The sequence below is a fragment of the Salvelinus sp. IW2-2015 genome, linkage group LG37, assembly GCF_002910315.2.
Source record: "Salvelinus sp. IW2-2015 linkage group LG37, ASM291031v2, whole genome shotgun sequence".
NCBI lineage: Eukaryota > Metazoa > Chordata > Actinopteri > Salmoniformes > Salmonidae > Salvelinus > Salvelinus sp. IW2-2015.
Genome location: NC_036876.1, coordinates 12,519,184 through 12,537,361, shown reverse-complemented (window position 1 = coordinate 12,537,361; position 18,178 = coordinate 12,519,184). Strand labels below are relative to the sequence as shown.

At 44.8% G+C, this 18,178-nt stretch overlaps 1 protein-coding gene across 3 annotated transcripts in view; it reads left to right on the top strand.

The window, feature by feature from the left end:
• The window catches only part of LOC111960288 (neurexin-2-like), a 504,177-nt gene that overhangs the window by 6,332 nt on the left and 479,667 nt on the right, over positions 1 to 18,178 (top strand). For all 3 annotated transcript variants that reach the window (XM_023982225.2, XM_070437965.1, XM_070437964.1), the window contains exons 3-4: positions 85 to 288; positions 2,972 to 2,998. In XM_023982225.2, coding sequence (XP_023837993.2) covers positions 85 to 288; positions 2,972 to 2,998 — 231 coding nt within the window. The remainder of the gene's footprint in view (positions 1 to 84; positions 289 to 2,971; positions 2,999 to 18,178) is intronic.

Sequence of the window (18,178 nt, the reverse complement as noted above, 5' to 3'; positions counted from 1 at the left end):
TTAAATGTATGTGTGTGCGTCTGTCTGTATCTGAATGTGTGTCTGCTTCTGCATCCCCCCCCCCATACCTCCACCCTCTTACAGAGGCGACGGTGCTGAGCTACGACGGCAGCATGTACCTGAAGATCATCATTCCGGGCACCATGCACACCGAGGCAGAGGACGTGGCGCTACGGTTCATGTCCCAACGGGCATTCGGTCTCCTCGTGGCCACCACCTCCAAAGAGTCCGCCGACACCCTGCGGCTAGAGCTGGACGGTGGCAGGGTCAAGCTGACTGTCAACCTAGGTAACCCATGGCAACCCCACCATGACCTCGGCAACCCCATTCTCGTACCCCTTCCGTCAAGCTCCATSTCCACCCCCTAAACATGAGCCTTTGTCTGTTACCGCAAGCCCGTCTCCGGTCTCTGCCTCCCTGGGTAGATCCACTCCTGTACCCCCTCTGCTTACCCYTGGTTCTGTTTCTCCCGTGGTCCCTGCGGAGAGACCACTAGCCTGAAGATAAAGGGGTTTGGTTGTTCACAGTCTTCCAGTAGGGGGTGCTATAGAGAATGGTAAAGCCAGAGCCGTTATGGTCCATAGACTACTCTAACATCGTTCTAGATGAGTAGAACAAATATAGAGACTGGAAGGCAGTGATACAGAAACATATTGCCCTACAGCACTAAGGCTTTGTCTATAGTTTGGACTCCTGGCAGACTGTTGTGACCTATGGCACTGATAACGATGACTGCCACTTTACGCTCCATCTCTTGAAGGGAGAGAGTTCACAGTATGAGTGGGGGAGAAACAAGGCCCAGGTGCACCCTGGGATACAGGAGTGTGGGCCACCGACTTAGAGACATGAGGATGGTTCCTCCAATAATGCCACACCGTATCCATTCTATTAATCTTGTTTTCTCTCTCTCTCTCTCTCTCGCTCTCTCTCTCTCTCTCTCTCTCTCTCTCTCTCTCTCTCTCTCTCGCTCTCTCTCTCTCGCTCTCTCTCTCACTCTCGCTCGCTCTCTCATCTCTCACTTGGCCAAGGCTCAGACGATGGAACTTTTCATCCCTTCAATGGCCTGTATGTCTGCGGCCCTTGGATCAAACAGTCAGAGAGACCGGCTCACAGCCCAGTGTTGTCCCACAGCGACACACACACACAAACACACACACACATTCTGTGATGTACACACACACACATTCTGTGATGTAGCTGACTCTGCCTTTGCCATGCTGCTCAGCCCTGCGCCAGAGGACCTACACACAGACCCAAGTCCACCTTGGCCCAGAACAATCAGCCCCCGCTAAACACATCGTTTATCTTAGCTAATGAGGCTAAATGCTAATCCATAGCGCTAATGTGTCCAAATGAGCCAGATAATAGTTTACCGAACATCCTTCCCTAGTTCCTCCTCTTCATTTCTGCCTAGATCACTCCCTAACTTCGCCAAATCAGACCATACCCAGAGGTGTCATATCCACATCAACATTTATATTCATTGCTAGTTTAGAGGAAATCAATTTTGTCTCAGTTGTAAGTGGAATTCGTTTTAGAACCAGAGGAGGACTGCTTACCATATTCCCTAAGATAATTAAAGATGAGTTAATTGATCAATATGAAACAGTGTACAGGGATACTGCATGATCAGATGATCAATATACAATTAGTTGGTTTAATTGATCATTCTGCAGTCTGTGACGTAGGCACACACGTGTAAATAGTAATACATGTGTTCCTTTCGTTCAAACTCAATCACAATCACATTGACCGCACTCACACAAGCTGTGGACACTCTTATTTTTCGTTAGGTGATTTTGTCATTGAGGAATGAAAAAATGACCTTTTAATTTCAGTATCAGCCACAGAATCCCAATAACAGTGAGCCTGGTCCATGGCTGTTTGAGTCCACTATTCTGTAGCGGTTGACAGCTCGAGACCACGCCTCAGCCACAGCCACATGCACACGCAGCCTGTCGCCACCAGGGGGCAGAAGAGAATACAAACTCGATAATGAGGTGCCACCATTTTACCATGTGCTCTCAGAAGACATGCATTTCAGAGAAAGCTGTTGTAGAATGAAGCTAGAGTTAGTGCTTGTATAGCATATTCTAGAATATTCTAGCATATTCTGATATAGGTGTGTGCACTTGGCTTATTGTGGCTGGAGTGTGCAGATCGCCCTTTCCTAATATTGCTGCTGTTGGTTTCCATACCCGAGGGGCTACAAAAGGCAAGCTGTTTCTAACCCACAATCACATTGTTTGCACTCGGTTAACCACTTTCTGATAAAAGCCACCGTAGGGAATAGGAATAGCGAAACACACTTAACAATCACCCGATCTCGCTTGGACTAACACGCCAGTGACTGAAATGGTGAATTGACTCGATCTGTCTCTCTCCATATCTACTAACCCAATGCGTTCCGATCAAAGACGACTTTTCTGTATGCATTGTTTCCACGTTCAGTCGCGCCCACGATGTCACACACGTAGAATTGATGACCGTGATGTACTTGTGCCAGGCGTAACCTTTGTCTGTCTAGCACAAGATATCAAGAATCGGATTACTCTATAACGTACACTTATCATCCGCAGCTTATTGAATGGGCTTGGTTCCCTTGCCGTCAAGTGTCGCCAAGTAGACCTACAGTCCCAGAGCTTCATTGTACCAATGATTGGGTGAATATCTTGCCTTCTGTAGCGCATTGGGACTGGGTGGGTTTTGAATGGTGGCTGCAGGGACGGAGGGAGGGGTGGGAGGATGATGGGGGGTGGGGGGTGATGACGGAGGTGTGGAAAAGGAAAAGGGTGATCCTGACTCGTAGCTCTGTCCCCGGATGGTGGCCCCTAGCGAAATGCCTGGTTGTCTGCAGAATGTACCTTGAAGGATGTAAAATGTTATTATCTCTCTCTCTCTCTCTTCTTCTCCTTTCTCTCCTCTCTCTTTATTTGATTTGACCTCACCATCTCGCTCTCTCTCCCGCCAGATTGTATCAGGATAGACTGTAACCTCAGTAAGTGGTTTATATGCATTTTTAAGACTATATCACTGTTCTACTGATTGTGACACTGTCCTCTGTGTAATGTGTCCCTCATAAATGCTGCCGTTCTCCTTACGTCATACAAGTGATCACTCTATTACTATGTCTCTCTATTAGCTATCTCTCTTTGATCATTTTGGGTTTTTAATCAATTCTCTGTCTTATCATTCAGTCCTGTTTATTCCGCATCCGAGACTACACTAGGATTTTCCTTTTCCATTCCGTGATGCATTTTTCTTATCAATCCCCTCTCCCATTTCCTTCTTTCAATTAGTTCTCCCGTTGTTGTCCTTTTGACTGTTAGTTTCATTCTATTCCCTGCTACTCATTTCAGTAATAGCTTTTGTAGGCATATCTCTATCCTTTCCATTTCCACTCAACAGCATGTCACTTTCTCTGCTCACATACTCCAACACCGGTGAATTCAACCCCTACTATTGAGGGTTCGTATGACTGTACAGGTGTTAGTTCTCACCCAAAGCTGACTGAACACGCAGGTGAAGCTCCCCTGTATTGGGGACAATGGGATGCGTCCAAAATGGCATCCTATAGTGCACTGCATTTGACCAGGGCCCATAGGGCTAGCTAGTGGTGAATATGGTGAATAGGGTGCCAATTCAGACACAGCCATTGTGTTCAGACAGTCTGTGGTAGCCCTTGCCAACCCAGTCCTCCTTTTACATATTTGGTGTATACTAACGCCGGCACACCTGATTCAAATGAACAGGGGCATSTCGAGGAGTTTATTTGTTTTAGGTGTGCTGGTGTTAGTATACATCATGTTGAACGACTGGTGGGCCCAGAGGACTGAGATCTATGGTAACCTCCATTTTGAGGGCACAGCCCTCTAGAACACACAGGCACATTTATGAGGACAAACGAATGCATTTCAGCGCAGGCTGAGAGAACGACAGCAAACTGTCACTCTTTAATGTCAACAGACGAGGTAAGTGCAGCCCTAACTATGTCAAAGGAGAAACCTGCTTGGTGCGTTTGTTGTGCGCGTCTGCCTGTCATTGAGTGCACAAATGTATTCCTTTTTTAAAAGTATCTGTATTTTTTCATGTGCTACAATCATTCCACATACGCAGAGCATAACTATATTCATGCCATCTCTACAAGCATACTGGCAGAGTCAGGAAATGATGAATAGTGTCATTCACTCTATTGCTGCTGGCGTGACGCACATTGAAATCACCCCCGCTCGGGTTTGAACACGACATGCAACCAACCCACCACTAGATGTCACCATAACACACAAAGTAGACCGTAGCTCTGAAAGAGGATTTAGAAGAAGTGTTAGTTCTATTCCAGCAGAGGGCACAACACACACACACACACACACACAGCCGTCTCAATAAATAAGGGAATGGCTTATTTATGGTGAATGATGTTTTTGGAAAGAGTTCTGCAGAGGAATGGTAGTACAGTAATTTCATAGAATACAGAAATAACTATCCAGGTTATATTTCCCTAAGATGTCGAAAGAAGTTGATCAGCCCATGGAAGCTCAACTCATTCTACTTACCTCAGATTCAATCATATTTCTGCTATATGTCACGTGTTCTAATCATATAGCCTGTATGCCAATTACTCCTTATGTGAATCAAATTCTGCCCTTAGTCATGTCCTGTAACCCGCTGCGTCCCAAATAGCACCCATATTCCCTATGCTGRACTACTTTTGACCAGAGCACTGAATGAAATAGGGTGCCATTTTGGACYGAGGCAGTACAGTATGTGCCAATTGCTCCCTATGTGAATTGTGGTCATTCTACCCCTTAGTCATATCTGGTAACACACTGAAGCTGCGTTTACACAGGCAGCCCAATTATGATKTTTTACCCAATTATAGGCAAAATATCTGATCTAATTGGTTAAAAGACCAATTAGTGGCAAAAGAAAATGGCCATTTTTTAAACGCAGCCTTAGTGTGTTTTTATAGGAGGTGAATGAGAGTTAGCCTGTCGGCCAGCCAGGTTAGGTCAGAGGTTAAACTGCTGTATCAGTACGGAGGGTGATATTTCACCACCTTACAGCACTCTGGGATGACATGTATTCTGACACATGGCGAGCAATGTGGCGCTCTCAAGACCCCTCTGTAAATGTCACGCCCTTTGGTCTGTCCACCTGCACACACACACACACACACACAAAATTCTACACACAAACACACATTCACTGTAGAGCATAGGCACATACGCACATATACACACACTGAAGAGAGACGTTTACACGCGCYCACACACATACGTAGACACACACAAGGGCACAGGAACTTATAGGCTCTGTATCTGTCAGTGCGTGTGTGTTGCCCTGCGCTGTGCTCTGAGTCATGACTCCGCACTCCCTTATATCACACAGTATCACACAGAGGGCGTCAGCGTCATAGCACGGTGATGGAGGAACAGATACTAGCATGGGTATTGAAAAACAAGCATTGTATACAATCTAGGCTGAATAGGTATAGGCGTGTACACTAAACAAGAATATAAATGCAACATGTAAWGTGTTGATCCCATGTTTCATAAGCTGAAATAAAATGTTACTTCTCAAAAATGTTGTACACAAATTTGTTTACATCCCTGTTAGTGAGCATTTCTCCTTTGCCATTCACTTGACAGGTGTGGCTTATCAAGAAGCCGATTAAACAGCGAGATCATTACACAGGTGCATACTGTGCTGGAGACAATAAAAGGCCACTCTAAAATGGGCCGTTTTGTCACGCAACACAATGCCACAGATGTCTCAATCAATCAATCAAATGTATTTATAAAGCCCTTCTTACATCAGCTGATATCACAAAGTGCTGTACGGAAACCCAGCCTAAAACCCCAAACAGCAAGCAATGCAGGTGTAGAAGCACAGTGGCTAGGAAAAACTCCCTAGAAAGGCCAGAACCTAGGAAGAAACCTAGAGAGGGACCAGGCTATGATAGGTGGCCAGTCCTCTTCTGGCTGTGTCGGATGGAGATTCTAACAGAACATGGCCAAGATGTTCAAATGTTCATAGATGACCAGCAGGGTCAAATAATAATAATCACAGTGGTTGTCAAYGGTGCAACAGGTGAGCACCTCAGGAGTWAATGTCAGTTGGCTTTTCATAGCCGATCATTCAGAGTATCTCTACCGATCCTGCTGTCTCTAGAGAGTTGAAAACAGCAGGTCTGGGTAAGGTAGCACATCCGGTGAACAGGTCAGGGTTCCATAGCCGCAGACAGAACAGTTGAAACACTCTCAAGTTTTGAGAGAATGTGCAATTGGCATGCTGACTGCAGGAATGTCGACCAGAGCTGTTGCCAGGGAACTGAATGTTAATCAACGGCCTCACAACCGCAGACCACGTGTATGGCGTTGTGTGGGCGAGCGGTTTGCTGATGTCAACGTTGTGAACAGYGTGCCCCATGGTGGCGGTGGGGTTATGGTAGGGGCAGGCATAAGGCGCAGACAATGAACACAATTGCATTTTATCGATGGCAATTCGAATGCACYGAGATACCGTGACGAGATCCTGAGGCCGATTGTCGTTCCATTCAACCACCACCACACCCCATGTTTCAGCATGATYATGCATGGCCCTGTGTCGCAAGGATCTGTACCCAATTCCTGGAAGCTAAAAATGTCCCAGTTCTTRCATGGCCGACATACTCACCAGATATGTCACCCATTGAGCATGTTTAGGATGCTCTGGATCGACATGTACGACAGCGTGTTCCAGTTCCCAATATCCAATGACTTCGCACAGCCATTAAAAAGGAGTGGAACAGCATTCCCAAGCCACAATCAACAGCCTGATCAACTCAATGCGAAGGAGATGTGTTGCGCTGCATGAGGCAAATGGTGGTCACACCAGATACTGACAACTTTGCCAATCCATGCGCCTACTTTTTTTTAAGGTATCTGTGACCAACAGATGCGTATCTGTATTCTCAGTCATGTGAAATCAATAGATTAGAGGCAAATTCATTTATTTCAATTGACTGTTTTCCTTTTATGAACTATAACTCTGTAAAATCTTTAATATTGTTGCATTTTGCATTTATATTTTTGTTAAGTACAGTTATTYGTATAAAAACAGTATTCATTTTTATTGGCATGTATACAGTAGAAGTTGGAAGTTTACATACACTTAGGTTGGAGTCATTAAAACTKATTTTTCAACCACTCCACAAATTTACTGTTAACGAACTATAGTTTTGGCAAGTCGGTTAGGACATCTACTTTGTGCATGACACAAGTAATTTTTCCAACAATTGTTTACAGACAGATTATTTCACTTATAATTCACTGTATCACAATTCCAGTGGGTCAGACGTTTACATACATTAAGTTGACTTGTGCCTTTAAACAGCTTGGAAAATTCCAGAAAATTATGTCATGGCTTTAGAAGATTCTGATAGGCTAATTGACATCATTTGAGTCAATTGGAGGTGTACCTGTGGATGTATTTCAAGGCCTAGCTTCAAACTCAGTTGGTTGACATCATGGGAAAATCAAAAAGAAATCAGCCAAGACCTCAGAAAACAAATTGTAGACCTCCACAGTCTGGTTCATCCTTGTGAGCAATTTACAAATGCCTGAAGGTACCACGTTCATCTGTACAAACAATAGTATGCAAGTATAAACACCATGGGACCAGGCAGCCACCATATCGCTCAGGAAGGAAACGAGTTCTGTCTCCTAGAGATTAATGTACTTTGGTGCGAAAAGTGCAAATCAATCCCAGACACAGCAAAGGACCTTGTGAAGATGCTGGAGGAAACAGGTACACAATATCTATATCCACAGAAAAATTTGTCCTATATTGACATATCCTGAAATGCCGCTCAGCAAGGAAGAAGCCACTGCTCCAAAGGCCATCAAAAGCTACGGTTTACAACGGTTTACAACTGCACATGGGCACAAAGATCATACTTTTTGAAGAAATGTTTCTCCGGTCTGATGAAACAAAAATATAACTTTTTGGCCATAATGACCATCGTTATGTTACGCGAGAACACCATCCAACCGTGAAACACGGGCGTTGAAGCATCATGTTGTGGGGGTGCTTTGCTGCAGGAGGGACTGGTGCACTTCACAGAATAGATGGCATCATGGGTAGGAAAATGATGTGGGTATATTGAAGCAACATCTCAAGACATCAGTCAGGAAGTTAAAGCTTGGTCGCAAATGGGTCTTCCAAATGGACAATGACCCAAAGCATACTTCCAAAGTTGTGGCAAATGGCTTAAGGACAAAAAGTCCAGGTATTGGAGTGGCCATCACAAAGCCCTGACCTCAAACCTGTAGAAATTTGTGGGCAGAACTGAAAAAGCGTGTGCGAGCAAGGAGGCCGACAAGCCTGACTCAGTTCACCCACTCTGTCAGGAGGAATGGGCCAAAATTCACCCAACTTAGTGTGGAAAGCTACCCGAAACGTTTGACCCAAGTTAAACAATTTAAAGGCAATGCTACCAAATACTAATTGAGTGTATGTAAACTTCTGACCCACTGGGAATGTGATGAAAGAAATAAAAGCTGAAATAAATCATTCTCTCTACTATCATTTCGACATTTCACATTCTTAAAATAAAGTGGTGATCCTAGACAGGGACTTTTTACTAGGATAAAATGTCAGGAATTGTGAAGAACTGAGTTTAAATGTATTAGGCTAAGGTGTATGTAAACTTCCGACTTCAACTAAGTTATGTATTCTTATATAGGCATGTAGCAGTACAAAGGGAGGCATTTAAAGTCATAGAGATGTGCATGTGGAAGTATTTAATGATTGGCTGTTATGGTAGTAGTCCACACTACAGTACAGTTCATTTGAAGTTTAGACATGTATTGACATTGGCACGCATAATAGTTTTATTTCACCCAATGCTCTGATGAAATTCAGTTCTCTTTTAAGGCAATTTAACGCTTGAGTGACGGTCTGAGCTTAATTCAATGTCCTCATCTTCTCTAAACTCTCTTCAGGGCCAAACTCATTGCAAGCAGCCTACTGTAGAAAATGATGGCTGTTATTAGGACTGTTGCCTTTGTTTTTGCACCCGTTGCAATCAGACGCGCTCTTTATGAAATGAACATAACACCAACAATAATACCAACAACGTATGTTGGATTTTTACTGTAGACTTCTGTACCGTTCTCCTAGATATACAATGTACAGAGAGACACGTCATAAGGTGGGTGCGCTGTGCTACTGTCGGGACCTGAGCTATAACATGTCAAAAACATTAGTAGGACATGTTTTGAAGATGTTTGCAAATATCAGTGTGTCCTCATAGTCTTCTCATTTCATTTTTTCGCACATTTTCCGCTCCCTGCATGTTTAAATATGAAATGAACCAAATGCCTCTTAAAATGTTAAACAGAAATGACCTAATAAAGTAGTGCTTTGAAGCGTAAACTTCAAAGGAATACATAATCAGAGCATTTTCCTAACTAGAGCTGAAATGGAATGAGCTTGGGTATGCTGTGGATGTGTGTGTGTGTGTGTGTGTCTGCGTGCGCACATCGGTGTGTGTGAGTGTACGTGCTTGCTTGCATGTTTGCGTTATAGCCATCTTTATAGTAGCTTTTGCAATCGGGATGACTTCAATGTCACTTTTCTCCTTTTTATTTTGACGACTTGCATATAAAGTTTCTGATATTGCTATTCCCTGCCATTGAAAAGCAGATCTATGAATTGCTTCTACACTGCCGCTTACATTCAGTTTCTTAGTGTTAGGTGGTATTTGGGCAGTGAATCACCCTATGCACTAATGAAACGTTCCTACATGTGCCTAGGTGATACATGGCAGCCATTTTGTGCCGAGGCACTAGTCACACATCAGTGTGTTGTGCAGCCGAGGCAAACGCCTTCCTTATGGAGATGTCTGGCTTTAACAGAGACATTCTTGTGAGCTGTTGATATCATCTGTTCCTAGATGTTTTGTAGATTTATATCACTTTAATAAAAATAGCAGTTTGAGAGTGTTTTGTGAGGCAAGGCTATCACTAGCTATGTTTCCATTAACTTTACTTGTTGTCGACATTTAGTAGAAAATAAATGRGATAATTGCCTGCTAGGGTGCATTTCCATTTAACTATATTGTGTCTATCAAAACAGCTGGACATAATGACGTCACACCTAAAACACTTTTTTTCTTAAAAACCTATACTGTCCAATAAAAATGTAGTGTTTGAAGTGTTTCCATGACCCATTTAGGCAAATTGCGTATTAATACATTGGCGACAGCCACCTATCTGTTTCATGTCTTACAGTAGGTAGCCCGTAAAAGCCAGCATGGATAGAATGCAATAATTGACAAATATTTGCCATATTCTAATAATTCTCATGTKCGTMCCATGGTGAAACTCATGTAGATCGGAAATAATTGGATGGTGAAACTTGCCAGTCAACCAGAAAAGCAAGGCGAAGCAATTCAGGCAATCCTTGTCCTGCAAAGAAACATTTTTAACAGTTGAAAAAAATATATTTAGCAAGCAATAGGTATTTAGAATTAAATGTGGAGTGGACCTTTATAGTTTCATGACAAAAATGATTCCACAATCATAATGTATTCCCAAACTGTTTCCAAAATTTGACAAAATAAATATCCACCCCTGTCGAATGGATAAAAAATGTTGTCGATGGTCAGAAAATGTTTCCTATATCTGCCGTTTCCAATACACATCGCATATTTCTTTTTTGCGACATTGCTTTTGTCGAATAAACCTGGGTAAATGGAAACCTGCCGAATGCAACTTTTTCAAAATGCCCTTTTCGAAGCTCCTCCAGTAGTAAGGGAAAACTAGTCTTCAGTGAAGTGACAATTATTCAAAGTGTCAAAATGGATGTTATGCCCAGTTGCCCATAAGTAAAGGGTAATGTGTAGAGTCAAAACCAAGTCTTAAAGGGGGCCAGTCTGTAGAATGGCGCAGAAGACCAGAAGACTGACTGTGACCTATTTTTTGTTTTTGTACCTTGTGTACCCGCCTCAGTGTTCTTCCTGTCTGGAAATGTTCCTCTACTGTGTCTCTGTCAGACCCATTACCTCACACTATTCACCCAAAACAGAGAGCAACAGAGAGATAAGGTTAGGAGGTGAAAAGGAAGGGGAGGCGGGGTGGCAGAGAGGAGACATAAAAAGGCTAACAGTCACTCGGAGAGAGATACAGAACGAGGGATGAGGACCCAGACAGACAAACGACAACAGAAGAAAGGGCGAGAGTGGGTTACATACAGAGAGAATGTGAAAAGTGGRGGTGGTGAAACAAGCCGTTTGGGAGATTTAAGGAGGGTGGCACGATGCCCGTGGACTATCTCTCCCTCCATTTACCTCTCTCCCCTTGACTTATGGCAACGGGGCACCCTGCCCACTAGTCCTGCATGGGCCACAGAAGATGATTTACCTGTCCCCACCTACTACCGTCTTTGACTAACCTAATGGCTTGGTATTACAGCAACCATCTCCTTGGGGTTTGTCTCAATASTCATCCATGGCTTCCTTTCCTTGTATACTTTGAACACAAACAAGTGAAAGGATTTCATAGGCTTTTAGGCCATGCCAGATCAGTGATCATGGTGAAGCCACTTTATACTATTGAGATGCACCCCTTTTTCTATTAGTACTCATCCCATATGGTGAGACAGAAGTAAAGGAAACCCCTTTACACTATTGAGATATACCCCTCATCTCAACCTGCATGGTGAGATGGCAGCCCTTTCAACCAAATAGGCTGACAGAGAGACAGGTTATATCTGGGCTTGTTATGGGAGGTGAAATGAGAGGAGCAACAGCACATTGTCTGGGTTCACACTCCCTCAGCAGAATGATGGGGTCTCCCAGGGCAACGCTGCTGCTGCTGCATGCTGGGAGATGCGGTCCAAATCAACTCAATCCACCAGGAACCTTCCTGGAGAGGGAAAGAGAGACGTAAATGGCACGAGAGCGAGAACGATGAAGAGATGAGGTGAGAGGGGAAGAAAGAGGAGAGATACATTTCTCACCTTTTTCGCCATTTACGATCAATCACTCTTCATCATGACTGTCATTTTTTGCCTCCCCCCYTCGTCTGCCCTCTTCAATGCTGGGCTAGATATCGACAGCTTTTATCTCATTGTGCATTCTAACAGGCACCACACACCATACAGTGAGGGTGGAGAAGGAGAGGAGAACAGTCTCATGTCAGCCCCCCGGCCCTCCTCTCTCCCTTTTCACGGTAATTGGCGCATAGGGTCACTAAGGCGGGCCATGGATAATCATGGCTGGGGGTCATACCCTGTGTGGCCGCCCCACCCGTCCCCTTCACTCCTCTGTATCCTCCCTCGCCAATGCGGCTAATCAAGCCGTGTTTTGGACGCGGCTGCCGGGAGTGTTTCGCTGTGGTGGCAGGATGCGACAGTGTCCTCGACTGACTGCAAGCCTAACCTACTTTCCCAAGAGAGAGAGAGAGAGAGAGAGAGAGAGAGAGAGGATTAAAAAGGAGGTCTGCTATTGTTTTCAATATGGAAATAAACAAGAGAGGGAGGAAGAGAGAGGGAGATCTGGGGCCCGTTCAGCGGGCATCACATTTTGGGACGTTCAGATATAGAAACAGACTATGTAGGACAAACATGACTCTCTGACATGTAGAATAAGGAACCACATTGGCTCTATTCGTGCCAATTCGATCTGCAACATTCGACAACGTTTGTCAACTGAACATGGCCCTTCTCTGTTTTCAAAATGAAAATACTGAGGATGAGGCGAGGGAGGGGGGGAGAGGAGAGAGAGGGGTAATGAAGAGTGAGAGTAGAGAGGTAGAGAGAAGGGGGAATGGAGAGAAAGAAATTGAGAGAGGGCGAACCGAGCGAGAGAGGATCTTGATTTGGCTGCCTGCTTGTGTTTATATCACCACTATCCGCTGCTCGTCGCGTCTTTCATCTCGGTGGTCGCGCTCGCTGTTAGCAGACAGGAGCCATTAAATCTGGCTGCACAAGACACACACACACACACACACACACACCTGTCTCTTATACACATCTAGATGTGTATAAGAGACAGCACACACACACACACACACACACACACACACACACACACACACACACACACACACACACACACACACACACACAAACACACTTCATTAGATCTAAGATAGGCCCTGCACTCATCTGAGTGCTCCAGATAGTAAATATGATATCACAGGATAAGGAGACAAATACGATCAACGTCAAAGACAGCCTGATCCTTATCTCTGGGGGAAAAGCAGAGTCAAGCAAAGTAAAGCAACTCTCTATCACGCTACAGAAATCACTTTAACCCTTAAAGCAGCATATTCTTACACAACTGCCTTCTAATGCTGTATGACTGAAACATGGAGAGAGACATGCCCAGATGGGTTCCACGTCTGTCCGTCGTATATCGTAGAATCCCAATCACCCTCCACTCCTCTTAAACCATGTTATTCACCAGATGATAAAACAAATACATAAAATGTTGATTATTCACTACAAAACCATATGGGCCCTATTAAATAGTTATACACTGTATGGCTAGCATTATAGTTATGGGAAGAGGGCTRATGTACAAGTACAGCACGGTATCCCGCACAGCTTTGCCCAGCAATTATTTCTGGTTTAAATGGTGCAGGGCTCCATTTTGAACAAAGACACTACACAATCTGAAAGTCAATGAGTTAGGTTAATAATACAGTTTGTGGTTGTGAATCCTGAAAATGTACCCCTGGGTCTTTTAAATAAGCTATTATTTGCATAGCCCTGCTACCTCCATGAATTACATTTAAGGCCCGTACATAAGAAATGGCTACAGTATGCATGGAGTCGTTTGAGCTATTAGGTATAAATATAGGTTTTGTCCAGAGGGTTTGCTGGAGCAAATGTATACTGTGTCTGTTCGGGTTTCAATGGAAAAGATTTGTATTTCGGGAAAAGTGTTTAACTGCTGTAGAAGAAGKATTATAACTGTAGYAGAATGATCCGTAGGAGAATGATCCGTAGGAGAATGATCCGTAGGAGAATGATCTGTAGAAGAATAATGTCCTATACAGTGCGTTCGGTAAGTATTCAGACCCCTTGACTTGTTCCACATTTTGTTACGTTACAGCCTTATTCTAAAAATAAAAAACTTTAAAATAAAAACTCGTACATTTACACACGATACCCCATAATGACAAAAAAGGTTTTTAGAAATATCTGCAAAAGTATAAAAAAAATCTAAATGGAAATATCACAGTTACGTAATTATTCAGACCCTTTACTCAGTACTTTGTTGAAGCACCTTTGGCAGCGATTACAGCCTCGAGTCTTCSTGGGTATGACGTTACAAGCTTGGAACACCTGTATTTGGGGAGTTTCTCCCATTCTTCTCTGCAGATCCTCTCAAGCGCTGTCAGGTTGGATGGGGAGCGTTGCAGCACAGCTARTTTCAGGTTTCTCCAGAGATGTTCGATCAGGTTCAAGTCCGGGCTCTGGCTGMGCCACTCAAGGACATTCAGAGACTTGTCCTGAAGCCACCTGCGTTGTCTTGGCTTAGGGTCATTGTTCTGTTAGAAGGTGAACCTTCGCCCCAGTTTGAGGTCCTGAGTGCTCTGGAGCAGGTTTTCATCAAGGCTTTCTCTCTACTTTGCTCCAGTCATCTTTCCCTCGATCCTGACTAGTCTCCCAGCCCCTGCCACTGAAAAACATCCCCACAGCATGATGCTTCCACCACCATGCTTCACCATAGGGATGGTGCCAGGTGTCCTCCAGACGTGACGCTTGGCATTCAGGCCAAAGAGTTCAATCTTGGTTTCAGAGAATCTTATTTCTGAGAGTCCTTTAGGTGAATTTTTGCAAACTCCAAGTGGGCTGTCATGTGTCTTTTACTGAGGAGTGGCTTCCGTCTGGCCACTCTACCATAAAGGACTGATTGGTGAAGTGCTGCAGAGAGGGTTGTCCTTCTGGAAGGTTRTCCCCTTTCCACAGAGGAACTCTGGAGCTCTGTCAGAGTGACCATCAGGTCYCTTTGTCATTACGGAGTACTGCGTGTAGATAGATGAGGAAAAACATACATTTACRRCATTTTAGAATAAGGCTGTAACGTAACAAAATGTAGAAAAAGTCAAGGGGTTTGAATACTTTGCGAAAGTACTGTATTTGTCGAGCTAGCATATACGGCATAACATTCAAATGTGTTTGGATTTTTTGTATATATTTATTGGCTTTTGATATAGGGAATCGATTGACATTAGGAATACAATGTTGGTTCGCATATTTGTACCTAATAACTCTGTACCGGTAGCTCCTGTATAAAGCTTCGCTACTGTTATTTTCACTGTCATTTTACTCTTTAAAAAAGTATTTCTTTACTTCTCTATTGTTGACCTAATACCTATTTTTTACTTAAAAACTGCACTGTTGGTTAGGGCTTGTAAGTAAGCATTTCACTGTTGTATTCGGCGAACGTGACAAATAAACGTTGATTTGGTTAAGTACAAAAAAAGACGAAGGCTGTCAAAAGTCTGTCTCTCTTGCATCCTGTGTCTTTCTCTCTCACCCCTCTCTCACTGTAGACTGCCTCGTTCAGTGCGGCATTTACTCCAGAAACTAGCTTCTCATAGATACATTTGAATGCACCGATAACTGTGCGATGTTAGCTGTTATCACTGAGGCTGGTGCAATGGGCCTGGTTTAACAGACACCAGTGTGGTGTGTTCGGTCCAGCAGGGCTCCAGTGTGCCGGCCTGTCCTCCTGCTGTTTGAACAGGGGACGAGTAATCAACTGTGAAGGTTGTTGTGGAAATAACAGCCATTTAACCTATGACAACATTGGCCATGATCACCCAGCCAGGGCTGGACACAGGGAAGGAGAGATAGAGAGAGAGAGAGAGAGAGAGTGTATGTGCGTGTGTGTCCTTGTGTGTGTGTTTGTGAGTGCATGCATGTTAGTTGCATCTATATTTACCCTCTGTGTATGTGGGTATCGTGCATCACACACTACATACCATTTTAATATAGCCCATGACTTTGATGCCCATATGGTGGTAGCTTGTGGTACCATAACATGCTTTGCCCACGCCCTGGCCACGCCCTGTACACGCCCTGCCCACGCCCTGCCCAGCCCACACCCTGGCCACGCCCTGCACACGCCCTGCCCAGCCCACACCCTGGCRACGCCCTGCCCACGCCCACGTACTGCCCACGCCCTGCCCACGCCCCGAGTTGACGTGCTACGCCCGCTGTGTCAGCTGGTGTGATTCCAACCTGAACGAACCCATCTGCTGCATAGCAGGCTGGCACGGCAAACCCTCAGAGGGGGGGCAGAGCCAGAGAATCATAGGAACATGAGACTGGGCATCAGACTGGGCGGCATGAGGTGGCGTGGCAAGTGTCCGAAGCTATTGCAGTCTAAACAATGTATACACTGATCAAACATCATGATCATAGATGGACTATATCAAGGGGCTACGCTGAATAAATTGATGGAATGTGGCTCTAGTATTTATAGAAAGGCCGAGAGAGGCAGAATACAACACAAGTTCCAGTGTCCAAGCCAAAATACTGGGGTGCAATCATGAGCATAAACAGTGCATTAAATTATTGGAGAGGCTTGCATGAGGGTCGGGGGGGGGGGGGGGGGGGGTTGGTGATAGAGAGATCAGGAGATTGCCAGGAATAGATTAGAGGCGGGGAGGAATAGAAAAGCTGGCACTGCTCAGGATGACCATGTGAGGGTAAGGAGAGAGTGATGGGAATTGTTGAGGGGGATGGAGGGATGGTACTCCTCTCTTCACAAACAACAGAAGGGGAGGATGCCAGATGACAGATGGGAGAGGACAAAGGGGGCACAGGGATGGCGAGAAAAGACTGGTGGCTTCACGCTTCACACACATACACACACGACACTTGCAGAAACACTCATGTAACACATTGCACACACACACAGAAACATCAGACACACGCTTCCAGAAACACACATACAAACACCTCCTCCCACACACACACACAGCTTCCCTGTGGAGTGTTTTCTCATGCGACATCCTGGGCGTAGAGCCATCTGTAGGGGAAGCCATATTGCTGAATCGCCATCTCTGACTGGGTCTCCCTCCCTGTGCCAGAGACCTGATAACCTCCTCCTGCATTATACATTCAGCAGGGCCTCGCTTCTCTCTCTCTCTCTCTCTCTCTCTCTTTACCTTACTCTTTAGAGGCCTTCAATTATCTCCCTCTATCTCTCTCACTCCCTGGGAGATTCTCAATTGCATACTTCTCACGTCCTCTCTCCTCGCCTCTTTCCCAAAACCCATCGGGTGAGAAAGCCAGAGGTCTGTCCCCTCTGACCCTCTCCAATGGGGTTTTAAGAAAAAGGCGAGGAGAGCGGAAAGAGGACGCGAGGTGTATGCAATTGAGATCCCCCCCCCCCCGTCTACCCACCTCTCTCCCCACTCAATTACTAGCTTGCTTGCTTGCTTTCTCTCGATCTATCTTGCTCTTCATTTTTTTCTCTGTCCCACTCAGTGCCTCTGTACCCAGTATGAGACTGCATAATGTCACAGAGGGTATTTTTTAGGGCACAGCCTGTGTCACCTTGTCAGCCAGCAGACTGGCACTCAGACATGCACGCCACCCACAACAACCCATGCAGACACACACCCAGTGTCAAACTGAAGTACAGTGCACACCTACAGTATACAGACACAGTATTGAAGGGACAACCATAATTCCATTGACAGGCTGCTTCCTGTCAACRCCAGTCTGATGTGTGGTCTTCATACTTCCACTACACTCAGTGTACCGTCTGGACACTGCACTTAGTTTTCTGTCATGCTCTGACCTTGCAAGGTGTTTACGTAGGGAAGAAAATTGTGCATGTGCAGTATTATTTGCAGAGAGKTACATTTTAGTCATTTATCAGACACTCTTATCCAGAGCAATTTACAGTAGTGAGTGCATACATTTATGTARCAATTTGMTTTTTTCATACTGGTCCTCCGTGGGAATCGAACCCACAACCTTGGCGTTGCAAGAGCCATGRGCTACCGACTAAGCRYCACGGYARATTGCAGTGAACTGCCTTGGACCCATTACCTTCTATGTGTTATGGTAGTCATGAACGCAAATAGAAACGGATCCATTTAAAGTACCACACACACACACTCCTCTCCATTTTGACCACGCCATCTGTCTTATCTCGGTAAGC